The following is a 23849-nucleotide window of genomic DNA, read 5'->3' on the forward strand; positions in this document are numbered from 1 at the left end:
TATTGACAACTGACGTAGGAACATCTCAATAGCAATAGCAGCAATACAGACAATACGATCGTATAGTCTGGCTAATGAAAGAGATTTTGAAAACTTTCGGATGGCAGCACAGAATGTCATTGTCAATTTCTCAATATGGTTCTTGTCAAACATTCGTGTTGGTTTACTTTGTTCTTATGTATTAATTTACGTGTTTAAATATGAGTAAAACTATGGAGTTCGAGAGATATTGTTCTGCATGATATCCAAATTCCAAGAAAAAGAAGCTGAATTCTACCAAAAAGAACATTGTTTACGTATGGTGTTGAATTTCTTGGTTTAGTATGATTTATTGTCTTAATACTTCATGCAATGACTCATTTTTATTTCTATTATATATTTTTTCGGAATAATTAACAGGTATAATAGCCTAAACTTTGTTTTATATGATGGAATATTTCGTTTCTTTCGCAGGAAATCTGGAGGATGTAGAAGGAGTGGATGCAATAGTAGAGAACTATTGGTAAGCTCATAGCAGAAAGATAGAATAAAATCCCAGAACCAGTATGTGAAAAATAGAAAAAAAATGTGTGTGGTAATAACGTTTTCATTGTTTTTTCCAGGTGTAAGTGTAATATCAATACACAGAATAAAAAAAGAAGGGGCAACAAATCAAGGTGTCTGGAGTACACCTGGAAAAAAACTACCTCATAAACCAACAGTGTCTCAAGTGTCAATTTCTCACATTCTCAATTCTGACATGGATGCTATTCTGAACAAAATTAATGAATTTTATATTGTTAGAAAACAAGTTCCAACATTGAGAACACTTTTTCTGGAATTAGAGAAATCATAGGATTTACTGGATGTCGGGAGACTCTTTGCAGAATATTGCTGGCTGTGAATTCAAGAAAAAAAAAACATTCTTTGTTAATTAAGTGCAATGACATATCTGCCTGGAGACATTACTATTTATGATCTATATCATTGAAACATGCAGAAAGAAAGCCAATAATTTATTTAGTTGAAACTTATGTCCATAAAAACTACAAGCACAAAAAATCGTGGCAAGGTCCTTCTTCAAGTGGTGCTATTAAAAATATTTCATCTGGAAAAAGGTACATAATTGTACAAGCAGGATCGGAGAAAGGTCCTGTGCCAAACTCATTATTAGTATTTAGCAAATCAAAAATGGCTGATTATCACCATGATATGAATGCTGCCAACTTCAATAAATGGTTAGAAGAAAAGCTACCCAATTTAAATGAGCCAAGTGTAATTGTTATGGACAACACCAGTTACCATGAGGTTATAGTAAATACAACCTACAACACAGAATCGCAAACTTGGACACAGAATGGCTTACATTAAATAATATTCAATTTAAAGAGTATACCATACGAAAGCAGAACTACTATATCTAGTAAAACGGTATAAACCAGAGCCAATATATGAAGCTGATCAAATTTTAAAGCACAATGGGCATGAGGTATTGAGACTACCTCCATACCATTGTGATCTAATTGCCATTGAGCTGGTATGGAGTCTGGCAAAATATAGATTAGCAAATAAAAATATTAAATTGACTACAGAGCAGTTAGAACAAGTGATTAAAGAGTCATTTGATAATGTAACAGCAGAAGAGTGGAAGAAAATAACTGATCAGTTGTACATTTGGAAAATAATTATAAATTACCTACAGAGGAACATTTAGAAAGTTTCATAATCAATGTGAAAGACAGTGATAACAGCAATGACTGATGAATCTATGCATGCATATTGATTTTTTGGATTCTGATTTTGATTATTCTGAATAAATGTGTGTTTTATAATAAATATAGTTTTAGTTTTCCTTGCAATGCTACTCATTTTAAGTATCAATAGTAAAAGACTAAATACATATAGTATTTTATTTCATAGAAATACAGTTACAATCAATGTAAAAAATAATATCAAGTAAGTTTAATCCACAACATATATCAAACTTTTACCATAAGGGATTTTTAATTTAAGGGATACCATACATATTTTTTTTTAATATGCCGCGCTTTTTCGTTATCTTCTTTTATTAGCCAAACTACGGGACCAACATATATGGCACATTTTCAAACAATGTTTAAAAATTAAAAATATTATTTATATAAAAACACTTCATTGCAAGTATACAGAAATATAGAACAAATAAAATTATTCAAGGGCAACGAGTTCGAGCGATCTCTTCTAGGCAACCACTGTGAAAAAAAAATAGATGAGGAGAGCGCAAGAAGTGCAAAACTACTTAAGACATATAGTTATTTAGACAAAATTAAATTATGAATGGAAACTAATAGTACAAAGCAAAGCAATTAAAACATGTAATAATAGTAAAAGGTGAGGGACATATGAAAAAGAAAAAGTGCACATGAATCACGATAATTTCAGATCAGTTAGCACAAAAGTTAGTACAATGTGGACAGATGATGCTTTCACACTAAAGATTTAAAGAAAGAAAGAGAAGGAGCTAAGCAGATGGGAACGTGAATTCCAGAGATTCACTGAGAGAAGAAGAGTTATAAGGTGGGATTTCAAAGATATAGCTTTCGGAAAGAGCGCAAGCTCAAAATTTTGAAATAGTTTTTGAGTTAGGAAGGTGTTTTAGGATTGGACAGGATAGAATATAAGAGATAAAGAACGTGAGCATCACGTCGCTAACGTATGGGTAACCAGCCTAGCCGTTTTCGAAACTCAGAGATGTAGTCGTACTTTCTTGTGCCGAATATAAAATGGATTGAAAATTTTTGGAGACGATTCAATTTAATAAGCAATTCCGCGTTTAGGCCTAAATTGCTAAAGGGAAGAAAATAACTAAGACGTCGAAGGATACTGGAGGCACCATACAATGTGCAGCTAACTTCTTTAACATGCTACTCCCAGAATAAATTAAATAAGAACCCCAAATTGCTTACTGTACGGCTGAAATTTATTGTCACATTGTCGATACATATATGAGATAACCTGGCCCAATCGATTATCGGCGTGAAATAAGGGCTGCCAGTAATAACAACTTTGCTAAGACTAAAATATTTACTCCTGTCAACTATCTTTGCCTGCTCATATTATCTACAATAATTGTATGGCTTGCTGAAGCTAATTGATGATTGATTGGACGTCGATTTGAAGATCATCGGCATATAATTGAAAATCATATAAAAACGGAAAGTTAAGGAATTAATATAGATAGCAAAGATAATAGGAGAAAGTACGATGCCCTGCGTGTGATGAAATATTTAGAGACCTTAACAACCCCAGTAGTAACAGTGTGAGAATTGTGAGTTGTTTGTTTTCCATGCCTTCGCGAATATCATTAGCGATGGCGATTCTGACCAGCGGCGTAGTGGTGCTATGGCAAAATCCACTTTAGACAAAACCCAGACTAAAGTGGATTAAGTATGTAATTTCAGATTAGGAAATCATTTATATTAGTTGCTCATGTGTGAGGCATTCATGTACCTTGGATAGAAAAGGTAGTAAATTAGCCTTTCCAAAATGGGGATGATAAGTCTACCCTTCCAGAAAGTTGAAAATTCACATGATGAAATTTAAAAATGAATAAGTATAAAATTTAGATAAGGTAAGTTCATTGACTGATGACATTTAATAGCTGTATTTTTAGTAGCACCCTCTATACCGTATAAGAAATATGTTCTCTAGTATAAAGATGCTATAGTCAAATCTTATAAGTACTTAATTGTAGTTGAATAGAACAAATAAAATAATTATGAAGTTATACAAAAAAGGTTGTATTTATTTCAAACCAAATTGCCCTATATTAAATAGGTTCTGCACCTTACAATTTTATAACAATCCTGAAAAAAAATCAGAAGCATTCTTAACAGTACTTGAGGGCAAATTATTACTCATATCTTTCCTTTTATTTTGCTTTTCATTAACATTTATTAGAGAATCAATTGATTCAAAGTAAGATATATTCCAAAATTTTATATCATCATTATGTGAACTTGATGCAATATATTGGCCATCATGGCTTATATCCAAGCACTCTACTGGAAGTGTGTGTTGACCAACAATTCCTAGTTGCCTTTGAGGAAACATATGCGCAGCTCTTATTATACCATCTTCTCCTGATGATACAACAATGTTTTGTGTTATTGGAATCATGCATTGAATTGAATGTTTCTGTCCAACATATTCGTCACTATGATAACCAAATTGTTTCCAGTTAAATAAATAGAATTTTCCAACTGATGTTCCTACAAGTAATTTTGTCTCAGAGCGGAATAAACCAAGACAAGTTAATTCCGCCTCATACTGCTCAGAAGCAGTGTAAATTTTGCTAAAAAAAGTTCCAAGTAACATTCTATTAGAGTATATAATAAAATTTGCCTAAATATACAACAGAATATGAAAAAACTTATAGAAAAAAATATCTAATTATTTAAAAAAATTTAATTAAATATCTTATGGCTGATAGTTATTTACTACATAAAAAAGCAATGCCCATTACCTTGCTTTAAGATCTATAGATGTTAATGTTCCATCTCCACCAGCACAAACTAAATACTTTTGTGCTTCATTAGTTATTATATCAGATATATAATCCTCTCCAATTTTCAAGGTGAAAATGGGATCTTTTTTACGCAAATCCCAAAGTTTCACTATGCCAGCATCATCGCCTATAATGAAAGATTTTAAAAAATATATGTTATTTAACTATTTATTAAATATTGAGTTCTGATATATTTTCTAATAATTTGTCACCATAACTTAAAATTACCTGTAACAAATCTATTGATATCTAGACTAAACAGCTTATACACTGAATCATCATGAGCTTTCTCATAACATTGTTTTAATTTTCCAGTTTCAACATCAGTCGCCATAATTACTTTGTCCTAAAATTGGTAAATATAAAAAAAAGTACTATGATATTAACTGGGATTAATTACACTAGTGTACAAACTACACAAATTAAGTAGAGAACACACAATCTAAAAATACCATACCTGACATATCTTCTACTCCCATTCAGGAAACAACAGCCATCTATTAAATTCTCTACAGAATAATATTTATATATCTAAAGAACAGTGCAACTGAAATATACAATTTAAATCCCAGTACATTAACTAATTGTTTTCAGAAGGCATGAAGCAATTTTATTTTTGGATTGGTTACCTAATTTAAATCTTGATGAAATCTGTTTATTAAGTAACTGTTAACGTGAATAACATGATGTATGAGATAAAATTAAACAAAGCATAATTACCTTAGCTGTAGAATACATAACACTGCCTTCATTATCAAACTCTACATCTCTACAGGCTTCCATATGTAATTCTAAACTGTTAACTAGTTTTGTTTCATCATTGTTGTATTCATATAACAAAATATCTCCAACTATATTAGCCAATGCAATTAAATTTCTACAAGGATGGAAACAAATATCTACAATGAAGTCAGATGTGTTTATAGTTGGTGGATGATCCCTTGGTTTACTTTTTTCAGCTTTAATAGCTCTTACTACCTCATCTTCATCATCGGTACTATTTGAATCCTCTCCGTCATTCTTTGCTTCATCTAAAATAGCATATATTGGTTTTTAATAAAACTATTAGAATATGAAGAGCACACTGAATTTTCCTAACCATTTGCGAATACATCATCTTCGATCTCCTCTTCTGTAGATAATTCATCACTGTTATAATTCATACTATCGCTGTCTGAATCATCAGAATCTTTATCAAATTCTTTAAATCCCATTGTCATATTTTTGTCCTTTAAGAAATATATTTTACCCAAAAAACAAATAGAATAATTCTTTATTTATATCACATATCGTTCAAAAGTATTTGAAACCACAGAATAACCTTTCTTGCCAATGTCTATATAACTGTCATGTCCCACAGAGTATTAGACAGCTAAAAACTTTTTTTTGTATATTTTGTCATTAAATGGAAATAGTTTTCCTTAAAAACAAATATATAAATTTCTTTGTTGCAGACAAATTATATATATTTTATTAATTCATTTTCCATGTATATAAACGTATATGTCCCATACTTAAATATTTATCTGTTAACTTTACCGAGATTTTACACTTGAGTCATATAGAAGCAAAGGTAGCAACATCCAGTTTTAACAAAATGGCAGTAAACAAATTTTTAGTTTTAAAGCAGTAATATAACTATATATGATGCTATTTTTAACTTACAAATTTAGAGAATCATGTGATTATTAAAAGCAAAATTTACGATTTTACAGTAATATCATATTCTGTCTAAAAACTGGAAGTTTGTTTTGGATGTTTCTGTTTCTGCCCCTAACTCGTAGATATTGTTACCTTTGCAGCCAAATCTCTAGGATGTTGCTGCATTTGCAACCATAGATTTTACATCATAATTAGACTGAATAATCTTGATACTTTTGGTGTAGAGTACATACCACAGGTGCATACGTCAGGAGTTTAGTGTATTTAAGGGATATCATACCGATAAATCACATTATAAACTTAAATCATTATTCTAAATTAAAAATCAGTGGATTTTTGATTGGGCACGCAAGAAAATACATATTGGCACAGTAAAGTAGATTTATTATAATGACTACTTTCTGGGTTAGTACTCAGAATAATGGACGGATTTATGTCTTGAAACCCACATAATATATTGAGAAGAGGTATAGGAAGGAATGAAATAAAACTACTATAATTATAAATTGTTTTTATTTATTTGGCGGATCTATGTAGCTTACTACCTATAATTAAATTGATTAAAATTGTGTTATTAAACATGCAAATCATCCACTTCCTGATATTCTTCACACTCTAAATCACACTCTTTGTCTTCATTTTCTTCATCTTCATGTTGGTTGTTACTTTCTAGTAACGCTACAAAGAATGACAAGTGTCCATTTTGCTACCAATCATTTCCCCAATGGCTTCTAAGCAATGTTAATAAATCTTTTTTCTTACTATCCGTTATTTTATTTGAACCATTAATCTTTCTTGGATTTATCATGGATGTAGTTTTATTCCTTTGACAAACGTTTTTCAAAACTCCATCATCTGTTTTGTAGTATAGATGACCTTCAATCATAACGTTTCCAGGCCTTTTAGAACGTTTTAAAACGTAAACGTTTGCAGAGCTTGAATCGAAAATGCCAACTACCGACAGGCTTGAAGACTTCCTGTGAAGCTGTCTTCCAATCGATAACTTCAAAGTCAGTTCCTAAGGCGGTAACGGTACTAAATTTCGAAATTATTTCGGTTTAATTTTTAGGACCGCTAATCACTTCCTGTTTTCTCACTTGTTTTTCTATTTGGGCAAAGACCCTGTCAGGTGGTATATATGAATGTCCGACAACAGGAAAAACAAGCTCAACTTTCTTGACGTTTTGCGGAGCTTCAGTCAGCCATTTCGACAACATTCCCAACATGATAGTATTTTTATTTTGACCTGCGCATCCATCTGCGACAAGTCTTACTGTTTCTATAGATGACAGGTCTGAATTTTTAAGCCTGTGATAAAGGGCTGATGCAATTTCATTTGCAACTTTGGGGTACAAATTTTCGGCAATTTGCTTTTTGAAGATTCCTCTACTATCGAACTAACTTTTTCGAAAAAAGCTTTCGCTCTTAATTTGTGTAGCCTTTGGGCTACCATTAAATATTTTTATTTACTAGTGTCTTGCTCACTTTTCATTTGTTCGTTGAATTTTATACAAGTTGCACAAACATCGGTACGCGGAGTTCCAAATGAAAGGTTATATTTTGTATTGAATACATGCCTGAAATAAGACTTCTTCACTTTCAGGTCATCATCAACTTTCAAATTATATTCTTTGTGTAACTTATATATTGATAATTCTGACGGCAAATACAACCTTTTAGTGTTTCCTCTACAGTAATGTGGTTCTTGGCATGGTATCGTGTTGATAAAATTGATAATAGCTTCTCTTTTTGCCGCATATTTCATTGCAGTACGATCACCTCCTCTTTTTTCATTACAGATTGAACTCTGTACTTTGTAATTTGTAATACTGTTAAAAAATATCGTTGACACACTCTCACTTTTTTTTTAGCATTTCGCTATAAATGTAAAATTTTGTTTGAAAATTTTTATTTGCATATTTTGATGCAGTAGGACGGCGACGCGATACCTTGCAAGGTGTGCAATGTTTTAAAATATATGCATCCTGTTTATGCTTGTCTGGGTCTGCATAAAAATTATCAAAAAATCGCTTCAAATCAGAAAAAGTTAGTGCCATACAGCCAAAACCTTTCTTGTGCTGACATAGCAACCTTTTTGGTAGAGTCTTCGCAGAATACCTAAAACAATTAAATTAAATAATATAAATAAAATTCTACAATATCCACTGCAATTCCATTTGTAGTACCTACATTAAATTCCTCTAATCAAATTAGATTCACACAGCCCAGCTTAATTACAAAAAAATATCAGGTGTCAACAATAATAACAAAACTACAACGAAATTAGTAACAAACGACTTCAATAATTGCAAGAGCCAAATTTAAGAAAACACTTTTTAAACGGATTGAAGCTATGTATTATTATTATAAACTTATCATAATTTTAAATTTAATTTTTTTCGACGTTTCGCGTGCTTACAGCGTGCGTGGTCACGGTGACTGAAGACAAAAAGTGTTGAATGTCAAAAGTATCACAGCTGTAGAGAAATTTATGTTATGTGTATTTATTTCCCTGGAGTTGGTATCGACTAAACTACATTAAAAAGTGTTTTCTTAATGTGTAATAGCCATGTTAACAAAAGACAATAATAGAGCCAAATTTCCTTATTTTTGGTATTTGTTGATTTTTCTAAAAAACACTGAACCGATTTAGATATATTTAAAAGAAGCCCACCCAGGGGAATTTTTAGACTGATTTCAAAAATAGATTTTCTGAATAGTTTTTTTTTTTTTTTTAAATCATCAGAAAGACATCACAACAATATTACACTAAAACACAAATCGAATTAAGAAGCTCTTCTTTGTCATTTAAAAAACATTATTAGGATCAAAAACGTTGAATCACACTATAACTTACCGCATTTTTTTAGCCTCATTTCTCTTCCATTTATCGGGGTCAGCTTGCTTTTTTCTACTAGAATTTTTGTCACACGGGGTAGTAAAACACTCCATCGTGTTGTTTTTCACCTTTTATTGGGAAAAAAATACCTAATCCTGTTTAATTTAAAAAAATCATGATAAAATTGGATGATGCTGCCTTTGCATCTATATGACTCACTTGGTTAATTTTTCATCATCGGAGATTAAGCAGCATGCATTAAATATAAAATATTTATAAAAATGATCTATACATCTTGTCTCAGAAAAAGTTCCCCAAACAATCTTCCTTTTTGTTATGAATTTTAAGTGTGCTTAAGCATACTTAAAATTCATATGCCAAACAAGTCAAGTCAACAACATATGTCTACAAGAATATGCCATTCTCCCCGGCAGAAAAAACTTTATAGAGAAAGATTAAACTAAAACCCACGGAAATAAAAAGAATTAAGAAAGAATAAAACCCAAATATGAATATAATATAAAAGATGTCAAAATTGACTGAAACAGACAGAAAACAATTACAAAGACAAAAGTAGAGAGAAAAAAAGCACTAAAAAAAATTTGAAGAAACAGCAAGTAGCGGGAGCACAAATTCAGCAGCTGATGCAGTCACCATCTCATCTGAGTCATTATCGACTTCGGAAGGTATACGAACAGGAATGTCGACTGAAATATCTACTACGCAATTATTAAATTCGTAAAAAAGACGAGAAGAAGAAGTATATTTTCAGAAACATTTAAAAATTATATTGATAAAGCACAAAGTCATATCAGACACCTATAAACAGCTGATCTTAAAGTTTTTAAGAAAAGTTTATAGACTGAAGAAAAAGTAAAAGAAAGAAAAGAAGAAATTTGAAACCGATTTATTAAAAGTCTGAAAACTTAAGAATATATTTGTTACATAATGAAAACCTTAATTAGTGTAATTATAATAAATTTTCAGCTTATGTAACACGTTATTTTGTGTTTTCATTAAGAACTTTTATTTTAGCATGGAAATTACTTTACGCTTACTCAACCTGAATTTTATTAAATGAATGATTTTGTAACAACTGTTGCCTAAATGCGCATTATATACACAACAACTTCATATTTTTCTTACCTCTTCATTTTGTTACTATCCCAAAAATTATATACATAAATACAACAAATTACAACGATTCTACTGTAAAAAATAATTAATAATAAGCTATAAAGAATTTCCGAGTATATCAAAATATTATTGAACATTTTATAAAAGAGTGGCATAAAAATATAGAAATGCTCTATATACATTTCTATATTTTTTAATATACGTCTGCACTTTACAACTTAGACAGATGTCGTAACAGTAGTGTATGTAGTGTAAGTCGAAAACTATGTATGAAAATGACAGGTCGTGTCGACCGTCGGTAGCCTAGGCCCAAAAGGTGTGAGTCAGGATACAATAAGCGACGCCATGACAGTGCTACGAAAAGACACATTAACGCTCACGCTTTTCGGTAGTCAACGGCCAATGAATGATTCGGCAGTTAGAAAAAACGGCGTTTATCCGCCATGCTTTTGCGTGATCTCAAAAGCTGATGTTTGCAATAATTCAGCACAAGAATCGCCATATTTAACAGCTACCGTTTTAAAAACACAGTTACCGTTTTTTTAAAGTTATTAAATTATTGTAATTAATTTTCCGTTAATCTTGATATGTTAAACGTTATCTTAAAATTATAATGATCTAAACTAGAGTTAGTATTGTTTAGTTTTTGTTTATATTTATATGAAAATAAATTTGATAATATCATAAACATCAGCAAATTAGTACAGGTAAATATTTATTTCTTTCTATTCTATTCTATTATAGTTTTCTGAATTTCGCACATAATAGTTGTATTGGATATCTAATATTGATATACATATTTCATATTGTATGTATTTAGTTCTTTTATTTTAAACAAATACATTATAAGCGTGTAAGTTTAAGATACTTGTTTTTTGTATACTTTATATAATTTAAGTGTATTGATTATAATCATTAAGTAAAATGATGGAACATTCACTAATGGACTTAATTAGAAGTTCTAAACATATTATTGTCGTTATTTTAGAAGCTAATGATATAAAATTATTAAATCAAGTGGATGTATGCTTCATGAACTTAAATATAAAATCTAGTGAAAAATGCTAAGTAATGATAAGCAGACATTTTCTTTATTATTTAGAGAAATTTATAATAATATTGTTAATGAATAAGAAGTATGAATTTCAGAGCCTTAGGAATTATTGACATTGTTTGGTTATTAAAAACTTTAATTGACAATAAGCTACAAAGTGACAAATTATGTATATTTTAAGATAAGAATAAAGTAAAGACTTTTAATATTAAAGTTACCTACTGAACTTCCTACTGACGGTGGTGGTGGACAAACGGCCTTACACAAGTTTGTCAGTTTTTTATTCAATCAAAATCCAAAGTAAATAAATATTTTCTTTTTTAGAAAAAATGAAGATAATAGCTAAAAGTATGAACAGAAAGCACCAATGGACAAATTAAGAGTTATATTAGGTACCTGAAAATGAAAGTAATGATGAGGGATGAAGTATATGATTCTATATCAGTTCTTTATAATATGAGGGACATCTGTATTTTATTATTAATGTAAAAATAAAAGGAGTGGAGTAAGAAATAATGGTCGGTTAAGTAACATAACCTCAAGAGATAACATTTTTGTTTCACCATCTGTATGCTTAATATAAATCCAATCCTTATATAATCCAATCATTATAGAATATTCTTAAACTTAGAACTTATTACAGGTACCACTTCAATAGCTTTTCATACTAAAGACATAGGTCAATTAATGCAATTATCGAAAATAAAACTGTCAAAAACATAACATACAATTTTTATTAATTCTTCCCTTAAACAGGTAAACATATTAACTAGTAGAAAATCACTGATATAAACAAAAGTTAACTTAAATAAACATTAACTTAAAATCAGCATCAAACTTATATTTATACCTATTAGATGTTTTAGCACCAATATCGCATCAAATATTTATTAAGGGTCATTATTTCATACCAGACTAAGTTTTTATTTTATAATCTTAATTAATCACTTTTTCATTTCATTTCATTTCAGAACTTGCTTTACAATTCTCACTTTTAAAAGTAGAAATAAGTTTTAAACAATCAACTTTTATAAATGACTACTAAGTTAAACTGAAATTGAATTTATTTGTATACGTAATGAGTGACAATTCATAGTAGTAGCAAATCACTTATAAAAACTAGACTTATTCTATGATATTAACTCAAAATCTGCATTCAAATTGACATAGTAAATATTCATGCATAAACGCCATACCCAATTAAAACCGAACAAAATTATAGCTTTAATCAAACACTAGTCAGTGTTGACACTAGTCTGTTTTTTTTTATTCCTTGGACTTCAGCAACTTCAGCTAATCCATCTTTATTTATCAATCCGCAGTAGTATTTCTATTGTTTTTTCAAAGCGGTAGCGGTATATATGTTGCTTTTTCATTATGCAGATTAGTTGTTGTGAGAAAAAAGCCTAAAAATATAAAATATGATTAAATATCGCGATTATACAGGTTCAAAACATTTAAGCTATTAATAACCTTAAATTTCTGAGAGAAGATGAAACAAACCATTTTTCACATGCAATAAAATTCATATATTATGCCACTTTGCACCTTTCCATAAATTCCACTTGAATTGAAAATTGTTTCAACCTTGCTGTAAATTTACAATAGGTTTATAAATGTGACATAAGAAATATTTAATCAGTATATATAACGGAATAAATGGATAATAATATGACGGAATAAAGTGCAAACCGCAGCTCGCCGCTACGTTGTCGACTTAGCGTAAGTGTAGTATCAATCAGGTCTCTTGGCTGTGAATGAAGCGTTTTCGACAGTACAATGACACAAACGCTGTAGTGTAGAAAACTTTTCGGTATCAATATGGCTAGACCCTCAGGTTTTCCAACGTATAAATCATTCGCCAACGTTATATTATTCCACAGATAATTCGCCAACGTTATATTTCAACGGTTTCGGACAAAAACTTTTAAAATTGTAATAAACATTCAAACAAGAATTAGTTAGGGCAGAAATCATAGTTTCAAAATAATGTAAATATAAAACTTTTAACATCCATAATGGGTTTCATTCAATATAATATCCTTAATTGCTTAGTAATTCTAGTAAAAATATTTAATATAAGTTATTGTTACGATGTAAGTGGATACATTGCCTATTGTCCCTGCATGGGTAAGTTGTTAAAGGATTATGTCTTAATGATAATACATTTCTTACTCCTTATTAGGGAGAATATAAAAAACAAAATTTAATAGGTCATAATTAAATTTTAACTGATGTTAACTTTATTTTAAATAAATATTTTTAGGTAGATTTGGAAACCAAGCTGATCATTTTTTAGGAGCACTAGCATTTAGTAAAGCCCTTAATAGAACATTAATTCTTCCTCCATGGGTGGAATACAGATATGGAGAAGTGAAATCAATTCAAGTCCCTTTTGACACCTACTTTGATATAAAGCCATTAACTGTTTACAACAAAATTGTGACAATGGAAACATTTATGCAAGAATTAGCCCCAAACATTTGGCCCCAAGACAAAAGAATATCCTTTTGCTACACTCCTAGAATTGGGGATTATAAAAAAAGTTGCAATGCAAAGTCAGGCAATCCATTTGGGCCCTTTTGGGACACTTTTAATATAGAGTTTAGTGGTTCTGAATTTTATGGACCATTACATTATGATGCATATAATGAAATTATTGTACAACGGTGGATTATTAAGTACAGACCACAAGAATGGCCTGTGTTAGCTTTTACAGGTATACCAAAAAGTTTTTTTTTTTGTTAACTCTTGAAAAAAACATTTATTAAGTTTAGATATTTTTAGGTGCACCAGCTAGTTTTCCTGTTCAGGCAGAAAATGTACATTTACAAAAATACCTTAAATGGAATGTCCAAATGTTGGACAAAGCTAAGTTATTCATCAAAGAAAATATGAATGGTGGTGGTTTCTTAGGCCTTCATTTAAGAAATGGTCAAGATTGGGTAAGAGCCTGTGAGCATGTCAAAGATAGCCAAACATTGTTTGCAGCACCTCAATGTGTTGGTTATAAAAATGAGAAAGGAACCTTGACATCATCAATGTGCCTTCCCACTAAGGTTGAAATGCTGAAGTAAGTTATGACAACACATTTTTATAATAATGTTAATGAATAATGCTTAGTGAAATCTTATCATTTTTTTATTAACTTCTCACTTTCACTTTCAGACAAGTCAAGAGGGCACTAAAAAAGTTTCCAGACATAAAGTATGTTTTTGTTGCATCAGATTCCAACCATATGATAGAAGAGTTGAAGAAATCATTAAAGGACTTTCATGTTACTGTTACTAAATTTAACAACAGTGATCCACACTTAGATCTAGTTATCTTAGGCAAGGCTAATTATTTTATTGGTAATTGTGTATCTTCATTTTCTGCATTTGTAAAGAGAGATAGAGATGTCAGTGGCCTTCCATCTGAATTTTGGTCTTTTCCTAGTAGAAAGAAGTATAAACATGACGAACTATAACTGAATTAAGACTTAAACTTACTTTATTGAGAACTAAAACACATTAGTTAGTAAATTTTAGTTAAATAATATTTGAGTCTAGAATTAAATGTCAAATGATCAATAAAACTCATAATATAATAGAAGTTATTTATTTAAGCCTTAACGGCGTAAACTCTAGGAGGGAAAAGAGACTTCTTTCTAATTTCTTTCCTTGTTTTTAACTTGGCTTCATGTTTTGTGAGAGCCTTACGCATAGCACGGGTCTTCTTGGGCCTGAGGTCTAGAGGCTTGTACTTCTTGTTCTTATAGTGGTTGCGAAGATTAACCTTCATTTTTTGGTGGTAAACAATGTAAACTCGTGCAATTGCCTTACGTACAACACGTCTGAAACATTAAAAATAGGGAATAAATTCTCTAAATATAAGTAGTGACGGTCTTAAAATATAAAAAGTTGGATTAAATTATGAGATCCGAATACAAAAACCCATGTTACTTTAAAGAATAATAAAGTGAACCTTATAAGTACCAAACAAATCATATTAAATTGAAAATTATTCTAACAAAAGGTAACACTGATGTAATAAAGCAAATGAGTTGGTTTCATTGAATGTACTTATTTCAAATCCTAACAGTGCTTAAGGGACATCACTCTGGCCGAATTTACGCGAAACACACATAGTCTACTATATTGTCTGGAAACTTACATTTTGGACAGTTTTGAGGCTACACCACCAGTGACTTTAGCAACTCGTAGATTTGTTAATTCTGTCTTTAACTCTTCAAGTTGTTTAAAAAGCTCCTTCTTGTCCTTCGTACGAAGTTCAGAACACTTAACTTTACCCTAAAATAAGACATTACTTATAATACAATTCATATATTCAAATGGATCATTCACGAGAATATGGTAAGCTGCAACAATTCGCTGCTACCAAATGTCATAGTGAATAATATTCTCTAAAAATATTTACAAAATTAAAACGAATATATAAAGATAACTTAATTATTTTTTGGACACGCTATAAACATTTTATGATTATATTATAAATTTTAGATTAAAAATTTCTAAAAGCTAACCATTTTGAGACTTTAAGCCACAATGTTTTGACACAAAAGAAATGTCAAGACTTAACAAGCCACGAGCCGTATAAGAAACTTCAAATCGTTAGTTTTGACAATAAACACAATAGAAGTTAATTGTCAACAACTTATTTTTTTCACAGAATAATATTGTAGGTTTTTACGAATCTGAGTAGTTGGTTATTTACACTCGAAGCAGTGTTATAAGGGGCAGTAGGAGAACTTTATATAATATGATAAGAGTTTAGAAGAGAAATAATAAGATCATAAGCACATTTATAAGATTTTATTAGTAGCGTAGCAGATAGTTTTTAAACAAGAGTAACAACATCAAAAAATTTAAAAAAACCTGTTACTAAGGCTAATGGAACAATGGAATAAAGTAATAATAAATAAGCTTGAGATAAAGTCCAGTGATCAAGGGGTCTACCCATATTGATACCGAGAAGTATACTACATAAGTGAATGTAGTATACGGTAGTGACCGCCGTAATTGTATTGTCGAAAACGCTTCGTTCGCAGCCAAGAGACATGCTACTATACTAGCGTAAAGTCGACAGCGTGGCAGCGAGCTGCTGTTTGCAGCAATTTATTCGGTCATATTATCTCACTTTATATAATCTAATAATCTCACTTTTATAAACCAAATAAAAGTAAAAGCTTTACAACATTATTGTAAATTTGCATCAGGAAGCTGCAAAATAGACCTAAGAATGCAGCAAGGTTGGAACAATTTTCAATTTGAGTAGAATTTATGGAAAGGTGCAAAAAACAATATATGAAATTAAAGTTACCTATGTTAAAATTAACTATGGTTTGTTTCACATTCTCTCAGAAATTTACACAATAATAAGTACAATATTTAGAAATAAAACACAGACTAGTGTGAACACTATAATTAGTGTTTGTGAATGTTTTGAGTTTGGTGTTTCTGCTTGAACATTTTTAATATCAATTTTAATGTAGATTTTGAGTTAATATTATTGAATATGTCTACTTTTCATAAGTGATTTGCTACATGATTGTGTTGAGTCATTGATCCTTATGGGCCGGAATTAAATTAAACGAGTAATTACGTGACTATATTTATTGCTTAACACTCGTCTAAGCGCAACGGGGCCCGGAGACAACTGACTCGCGACTCATAATTTTCACACGTCGACAGTTGTCCCCACAACATCCCCCTTCTTAAAAAAAATTACATAATAAACATGTTTTAATCTTTTCTGTTTACACAAAAATGAATAAGTGTAAAAATGCATGTAGAAATAACTATAATATGGGTACAAAAAATGTGTATAAAACATAACGTAAATATCTAGTAGTTTCACAAAAAATAATAATAAAAATGTTATTCGATTGCTTAAACATATTTTGATACAACGGCACTTAAAACTTAACATCAGCAAAACGTACAGGTCTCCGCGTAACACGACCTGAGCGTGTCGGTAAGTAGTAGTAGTAGTCGTAGTCCGTAAGTCGGTGTCATGTTCGTCGTCATGTTTAACTGTCGCACTTGAATTCGATAAGAAATATGCTGGTTTCAATCGGTCAATAGATATTTGAACATTTCTGTTAGGAAACTCAACTTTATACACCTTAGATTTACGACTCAACACACGGTACGGACCATCATACGTTGGCTTTAATGGTTTATGTACCTCGTTACGAACGAAAACATATTCACAGTCTTTCAGATCAGAATGAACAAAAAATGACGAATTACTATGAGACTTGTGATCAGGTCTAAAACTGTTCAAAATGTCACGCAACTTTTGAACGTAGGTGAAATCATCACCTGTTGTGATTTCCTCCTTATTAAAAATATCGGACGGCAGGCGAAGTGTTTGACCGTACGTCATCTCGGCTGCACTAAGTTTACTGTCCGTTCGAATAGCTGCTCTAAGACCTAACAATACGGTTGATAATTCGTCAACCCAGGATGATGATTTTTGAATTAAACGCGCTGTTAATGAAACTTTTAAACATCTATGCCACCTTTCTATGGCGCCATTGCTTTGTGGGTGATATGGAGTTGTTCGGATATTATTGATACCTAGCAACACCATAAGCTTAGCAAATAAGTCGCTCTCAAACTGGCGTCCCTGATCGCTTATCCTTAAAGGACAACCGAAACGCGATATCCAACCATCATACACATACTTGGCTACAGTTTCCGCGGTAATATCCTTAAGAGGAAATGCTTCCGGCCAATGAGTGCGTCTGTCGATCATAGTCAGGCAATACCTGAATCCTTCTGACGTTATTGGAAGAGGTCCAACGAGATCTATGTGCACGTGTTCAAATCTTCCACAAGTTGGAAAGGCTTGCACGGCTGAATTAGTGTGTCTAACTACTTTAGTGCGTTGACATGCTAAACAGTTCTTAGACCAAATCCCAATGTCACGATTCATACATGGCCAAAATTTTTTACTAGACACCATTTTTCTAGATGAGCGTATGCCTGGATGTCCTAAATTATGTATTGTGTCAAAAGCTAATCTACGAAAATGCTTAGGTAAGTACGGCCTAATGATGTTTGTCGATATTTCACAGAAAATAGGTTTGCTACACATGGGCATAACTATTTTCTTGAATTGAGTTCGTCTATTAACATCGTTGATGATGTGTGAGAGCTCCTCATCCCCACCTTGAGCGTCTGCCAACTCCTCATAATTAATAGAGGTAGGACAGTGTATTGTCTCTATGCGTGATAAGGAATCTGCTACTACATTTTCGGAACCTGTAATATGTCTAATGTCGGTAGTATACTCGCTAATGAATGCTAGCTGTCTTATGCGTCTAGGTGTTTCTTTTTCGCACCTCGTTTTTTTAAAAGCGTAAATTAAGGGCTTATGATCTGTGTAAATATGTAACTTACGGCCTTCTATTAAATCTTTAAAATGACGAATCGCTAAGTAAATTGCTAGTAATTCGCGATCATAAGTGGAATACTTGGTTTGAGCATCTGAAATTTTTTGCGAAAAATAACCTAACGGTTTCCACTTATTATCTACATATTGTTGTAAAACTGCTCTAACGCAAGAATTTTAAGCATCAGTCATTAATGAAATTGGAACCTCGCAACGTGGGGCGGACAAAGTGACCGCTTCTTGTAAACACGCCTTGCACCGATCAAAAGCTTCGTCGGCACCGAATGTCCACACAATGGGTGTTTTGTCTTTTTTCTTCGCACCACGTAAATATTTATTTAAAACTATTTGATACCTAACTGCGTTGGGAATGTGAGAACGATAAAAATTAACCATTCCTAAGAAACGACGTAACTCATCAATCGTTTTAGGCTTAGGATAATTTTTAATAATTTCGATTTTGCTGTCCAAAGGTCGAATGCCATTCTTACATACTGTATGCCCTAAAAATTCAATTTCTGATTTTCCAAACAACATTAACTGAGATTAATAGATAAACCGAATTGACTAAAACGTTCAAAAACTTTGTCTAAATGTTCTTTATGTTGTTCTACTGACTCCGAAGCTATGATTACGTCGTCGACAAAAGTAAATAAAAAATCAAAACCTTGAAGTACCGAATGGTCCATAAACCGTTGATAAGTTTGACTTGCGTTACGTAAACCGAAAGTCATCATTGGAAATTCAAAAAGTCCAAAGGGTGTCGTGATCGCTGTCTTTTCAATGTCATCCGGGAAAATAGGTATGCAATGGTAAGCTCTAATAACGTCAAGTCGAGTAAAAATCGTCTTACCATCCAACAGATAAGCAAAATCGTGTAAACGCGGCACGGGATAACGATCCGGCTTCGTTATTGCTTTTAATCGCTTATAGTCTCCGCATGGCCTAATCTCGCCATTTTTCTTAGGAACTACGTGCAGTGGACTAGACCATGGGCTTTTCGATGGGCGGCATATCCCCATCTCCTGCATTACCTTGAATTCTTCCCTTACACGTTTGTACTTATCTGGCGGAAGTTGTCGAGCACGAACGTGAACTGGAGAACCTGTAGTTTCGATGTAGTGATACACATTATGCTTAGGACTATTCTTATAATTAACAGGTCTAGTAATATCTGGGTATTTACAAATTACATCCCAGTATGGATGACTTTTGTCAATAGTGGTCACAGAAGCTAAGTTACAATTCACAATAGATGCTGAAATATTTAAATTAGTCACCTTATCTATCAACTTGCGTGACCTTACATCCACTAACAAACTATATGCGCTTAAAAAATCGGCACCGAGAATTGGCTGTTTTACCTCGGCTACGATAAAATCCCAGCGGTACGGACGATGTAAACGCAAATTGAGCTCTAGTGACTTAACACCGAAGGTTCGAATTTCGGTACCGTTAGCTGCGTATAGTTTGTAATCGCATAACTTAGAATAATTATTACAAGAACGTTTTCTTACCGGAAGAACAGAAACATTCGCACCTGTGTCTACTAAAAAATTGTAACCACTATTGTAGTCCATAACACGTAGGCGATGCGTTGGGGAAACAGCACAGATATCCGCCTCATATACCTGCGCACATTCTAGTTTCCCTTCTTCCCGGAACAGGGCTGCACACACTTGTTGGCGCGCTCCTTGAAACGAAAGTGGTAGAAACAGAGCCAATCCTCGCTCTGAGGGCTGCGACGGGTCTGGCTATGATTGCGAGATCGGGAACGTTGACGAAAACTACTGGAGTCTCTCCTCCGCGAAGTGCAGCGAGATCTCTCTAAGTTAGCTAACCTAACGCTCAGTTTCGCAATTTCAGCGAAAATCTTATCGTCCCCTCTAATAGGTTGAGGCAAGGATAACTTAAAAATCTGTGGCTGCTGCGAAGTCTCCATGATTTTGTCAGCCACAGTGGCCAGATTATCCATATCTTTAGTTTCCGTTATGGCTAGTCACAGAAATTGTCGACACATCACTAAACTCCGGCTTGAATTGCGATGGCCCCTGCTGGGCGGCAGTCTGAGATGAAAGTTCTGGTACCGGATTCATCATCAAAATTGGCACTTAATTTGTCCACTGAAGTTCACTAATGTCACTTGATTTTTAATACATCAGGGGTCTGGGTTCGTCGGGGTCACCAATGTTGAGTCATCTCCTTATGGGCCGGAATTAAATTAAACGAGTAATTACGTGACTATATTTATTGCTTAACACTCGCCTAAGCGCAACGGGGCCCGGAGACAACTGACTCGCGACTCATAATTTTCACACGTCGACAGTTGTCCCCACAATTGAATTGCCTCTGTTTATGTATAACTTTAAATCTAATTTCAGTTTTTTTAATGTAATAGCAGGCAAATGGGCAGGAGGCTCATCTGATGTTAAGTGATACAGCCATGGAGCCGACCAGAGAGCTCTTAAGTGCGTTGCCGGCCTTTGAAGTATTGGTACCCTCTTTTCTTGAAGGACCCTGAGTCAAATTGATTCGGAGATACCTTAGTAGGTAGCTGGTTCCGCATAGCGGTGGTGCGTGGTAAAAGCAGCCTTAGAAAACGCTCAGTTGTGGAACGTTGGACGTTAAGGTGATACGGAAGATAATTTTGTATTCTGCCTTGACGTCCGATAGTGAGATTCAGCTCAGGTATTGCGTTGCCGTAGAGATCACCAATGAACAAATTGTATTATAGACGCACTTGCGAGCCCTCTGGCATTGAGTTTTAAGTAGGTTTTAGGTTGTTTTAAACAATCAACTTTTGTAAATGACTACTTAACTTAACCCTTCTTTGCATGGTGAGGGAAATTTCAATCATAATATTTAGTCAACAAAAAAAGGTACTCAAAACCCTTGTACTGTAAATTTGTTGTTGCTGGAAACATTTTAAGCGACTATTGCGTACAACAAAACGCAGTTGTCAAAAAATAGCAAACATCACTGTCAATTACCAGGCCTAGAACTTGTCATTCCGCTGTTTGTTGTGACAGGAAAAAAGGAGCGAGATTTTAGTTTGTTTTATGGAAATAAACGGATATATAACATACAGTAAAAGTGAAAATGAGTGGAAATAAGGTTTGTTTTCATGTTTTTGTTGTTTTATGTACAATTTATATCAAAACACTGTGAATAAATTTCTCAAAACTATGTGATGGAAATTTACATCTCTATGCAGTAATTTCACTTGTAATGTATGGCAATCATTTTTTTGTAAATGTTTATTTTATGTTGTTTTTTAGGGAAACTTGAATGAAAGAGATATTGAAGATTATCTTAGTAAGTTACAAGGCGGTTGGCTCTCAGAAGATGACCTCGATGACCAAGATTCCGATGATGAAAACCGCGATTCTGTTGAAGTTATAAGAGTGTTGCAGGAGGAGAACGACGATGATGATGATGGGGATGATGTGGATGATGTGGATGAAACTGCTGACATTGATCCTCCTCTTGTAGAAGCATAAGATCAAGAACCGTCTCACCCATCAACTTCATCTAATTTGCATGCAGTCTTCATCCAGTTTTTCATTTGACAAAAGAAGCTTGATTTGGAAAAAAAGGAATCTGGTGTATGACACAGATAAAATTACTTTCTTGGGGAGTTCTACTGCTTCAGGTGGTCTATCACACCTAGCTTTTTGGGCAGAAATCATATAACAATAAGGTTTAAAAAGTGGTACTTGTGTATATTTTATCATTTATTTGATCTAGCTATTATAAACTCTTGGATTATATATAAAAAAAATGCTCAAGAAAGAGGTGAACCCAAAAAGAGTCTACTTACAATGGGCCAATTCAGAAATGAATTGGCCTTTGTGCTATGCAACAGAGGACCCACCAAAGACGCTAAAAGAGGTTGTCCTAGTACCAGTTCACTAGAAGAGGAATTACTATCAAAAAAAAAAGAAAAGGTTCTCCAGCACCACCACCTCCAAAAGACATAAGAAAAGATGGTGCTGAACATTGGCCAACAGTAGGTGGGTCACTCCGGTGCAAATTTCCCAAATGTAAAGGCTATTCCACAATTTCGTGTAGTAAATGTGGCGTCAATTTGTGCTTAAATAAAAATAATAATTGTTTTTTAAATTATCATAAAGAATCAAGAAGATTGAGTAAACAATATTTTTTTATTTATTTAGTACTGAGCCAAATATGTGACAATGCATGATGATGTAAATTTCCATCATATTGTTTTTTACATAATACATATTTTTATTTACATTAGGATTTTTTTAAATATTTTTCCTTTAATCAAGAGCATTAATTACATCACCCTGATTTATTTTCAAAAAATCATGCAAAGAAGGGTTAAACTGAAATTGAATTTATTGGATCAATATAATTATTAAATATTTAATACATCAACAGAGACAGTTCACACTAGTAGCAAATTACTAAAAAAAACTAAAGTTATTTGATGATATCAACACAAAATCTGCACTCATATTGACATTGAAAACATGCAAGCACAAACACCAAACCGTAAAGCTTTAATCAAACACAAATTTCAGTGTCATTAGTCTGTTTTTTTCCAGATTTTTTTTAATACCTTGGACTTTATCAACTGCTAATCAATCTTCTTCTCACTCTTTATTTCCACTCAATCCGCAATACTATTAATTTTGTTTCTTTAAAGCGGTGACTAAATATGTTCATTCTTCATTTCGCAGATTGGTTGTTGTGAGATCAAATCCTAAAAATATAAAAGTATGAGTACTTCTCATTGTTGTATATCGCGATTATGCAGGTTCGAAATATTGTATCTGTTTATATAACCTTTAATTTATAAGAGAATCTAAAACAAACCATAGTTATTTTTAACTTTATTTAAATTCATACATTATCCCACTTTGCACCTTTCGAGAATTTTCACTTAAATCCAAAAAAAACCGACCTTGTCCATTGTCCGACCATGTCCATGTTGTCCATTCTGCAGCTTGCTATAGGAAATTTAATTTTTTTTTGTGAAGTTTTAACTTTTATTAGGTTTTAAATGTGACATTAGGAATACATTTGATCCAGAGAAACAGCAGCATGGAGCTACGCTGTCGACTTTGCGGTAGTGTAGTAACATGTCTCTTGGCTGCAAACGACGTGTTTTCGACAATACAGCGATAGTGTATCTAGAATACTTTTCGGTAGTGATATGGCTAGACACCCGACTCACGCCTTTTAGGCCTAGGGCTGTCGTCACG

The 23849-nt window shown here is 32.6% G+C and overlaps 4 protein-coding genes and 1 long non-coding RNA gene across 5 annotated transcripts; 3 read left to right on the plus strand and 2 right to left on the minus strand.

The window, feature by feature from the left end:
- The first annotated feature begins 152 nt into the window (after nt 1–152).
- LOC123711882 lies at nt 153–672 on the plus strand. Its single transcript, XR_006754013.1, has 2 exons — nt 153–502; nt 603–672. It is a non-coding gene; the product is annotated as an uncharacterized LOC123711882 (long non-coding RNA).
- Nucleotides 673–3739: 3067 nt separating this feature from the next.
- LOC123711881 (WD repeat-containing protein 55 homolog) lies at nt 3740–5828 on the minus strand. Its single transcript, XM_045664729.1, has 5 exons — nt 5625–5828; nt 5246–5556; nt 4754–4871; nt 4484–4652; nt 3740–4312 (listed from the first exon to the last, which is right to left on the minus strand). Exons 1-5 carry the CDS (start codon nt 5743–5745, stop codon nt 3814–3816), a joined length of 1218 nt encoding a protein of 405 aa, XP_045520685.1. The 5' UTR covers nt 5746–5828; the 3' UTR covers nt 3740–3813.
- Nucleotides 5829–12534: 6706 nt separating this feature from the next.
- On the plus strand, nt 12535–14789 carry LOC123712248 (GDP-fucose protein O-fucosyltransferase 1). The gene is made up of 4 exons (XM_045665255.1): nt 12535–13347; nt 13484–13936; nt 14005–14290; nt 14386–14789. Exons 1-4 carry the CDS (start codon nt 13236–13238, stop codon nt 14684–14686), a joined length of 1152 nt encoding a protein of 383 aa, XP_045521211.1. The 5' UTR covers nt 12535–13235; the 3' UTR covers nt 14687–14789.
- Nucleotides 14790–14801: 12 nt separating this feature from the next.
- LOC123712249 (60S ribosomal protein L35) lies at nt 14802–15829 on the minus strand. Its single transcript, XM_045665257.1, has 3 exons — nt 15743–15829; nt 15373–15509; nt 14802–15052 (listed from the first exon to the last, which is right to left on the minus strand). The coding sequence occupies exons 1-3, from the start codon at nt 15743–15745 to the stop codon at nt 14821–14823; spliced, it is 372 nt and encodes a 123-aa protein (XP_045521213.1). The 5' UTR covers nt 15746–15829; the 3' UTR covers nt 14802–14820.
- Nucleotides 15830–21653: 5824 nt separating this feature from the next.
- LOC123712005 (probable DNA-directed RNA polymerase subunit delta) lies at nt 21654–22725 on the plus strand. Its single transcript, XM_045664906.1, has 2 exons — nt 21654–21732; nt 21897–22725. The coding sequence occupies exons 1-2, from the start codon at nt 21718–21720 to the stop codon at nt 22116–22118; spliced, it is 237 nt and encodes a 78-aa protein (XP_045520862.1). The 5' UTR covers nt 21654–21717; the 3' UTR covers nt 22119–22725.
- The last annotated feature ends 1124 nt before the right edge of the window (nt 22726–23849 follow it).

This window comes from Pieris brassicae, chromosome 7, assembly GCF_905147105.1.
Source record: "Pieris brassicae chromosome 7, ilPieBrab1.1, whole genome shotgun sequence".
Classification (NCBI taxonomy): Eukaryota; Metazoa; Arthropoda; class Insecta; order Lepidoptera; family Pieridae; genus Pieris; species Pieris brassicae.

What these genes read in the sequence shown, in the direction of transcription:
- LOC123711881 (XM_045664729.1), bottom strand. Translation starts at nt 5,745, where the DNA reads ATGACAATGGGATTTAAAGAATTTGATAAAGATTCTGATGATTCAGAC. An exon ending in TTATGTATTCTACAGCTAAG is followed by an intron (nt 4,872 to 5,245) that starts GTAATTATGCTT and finishes TACCAATTTTAG; the next exon opens with GACAAAGTAATTATGGCGAC. An exon ending in TATCAATAGATTTGTTACAG is followed by an intron (nt 4,653 to 4,753) that starts GTAATTTTAAGT and finishes CTTTCATTATAG; the next exon opens with GCGATGATGCTGGCATAGTG.
- LOC123712248 (XM_045665255.1), top strand. Translation starts at nt 13,236, where the DNA reads ATGGGTTTCATTCAATATAATATCCTTAATTGCTTAGTAATTCTAGTA. An exon ending in TGCCTATTGTCCCTGCATGG is followed by an intron (nt 13,348 to 13,483) that starts GTAAGTTGTTAA and finishes AAATATTTTTAG; the next exon opens with GTAGATTTGGAAACCAAGCT. An exon ending in ACTAAGGTTGAAATGCTGAA is followed by an intron (nt 14,291 to 14,385) that starts GTAAGTTATGAC and finishes TTTCACTTTCAG; the next exon opens with ACAAGTCAAGAGGGCACTAA.
- LOC123712249 (XM_045665257.1), bottom strand. An exon ending in GCCTCAAAACTGTCCAAAAT is followed by an intron (nt 15,053 to 15,372) that starts GTAAGTTTCCAG and finishes TTAATGTTTCAG; the next exon opens with ACGTGTTGTACGTAAGGCAA.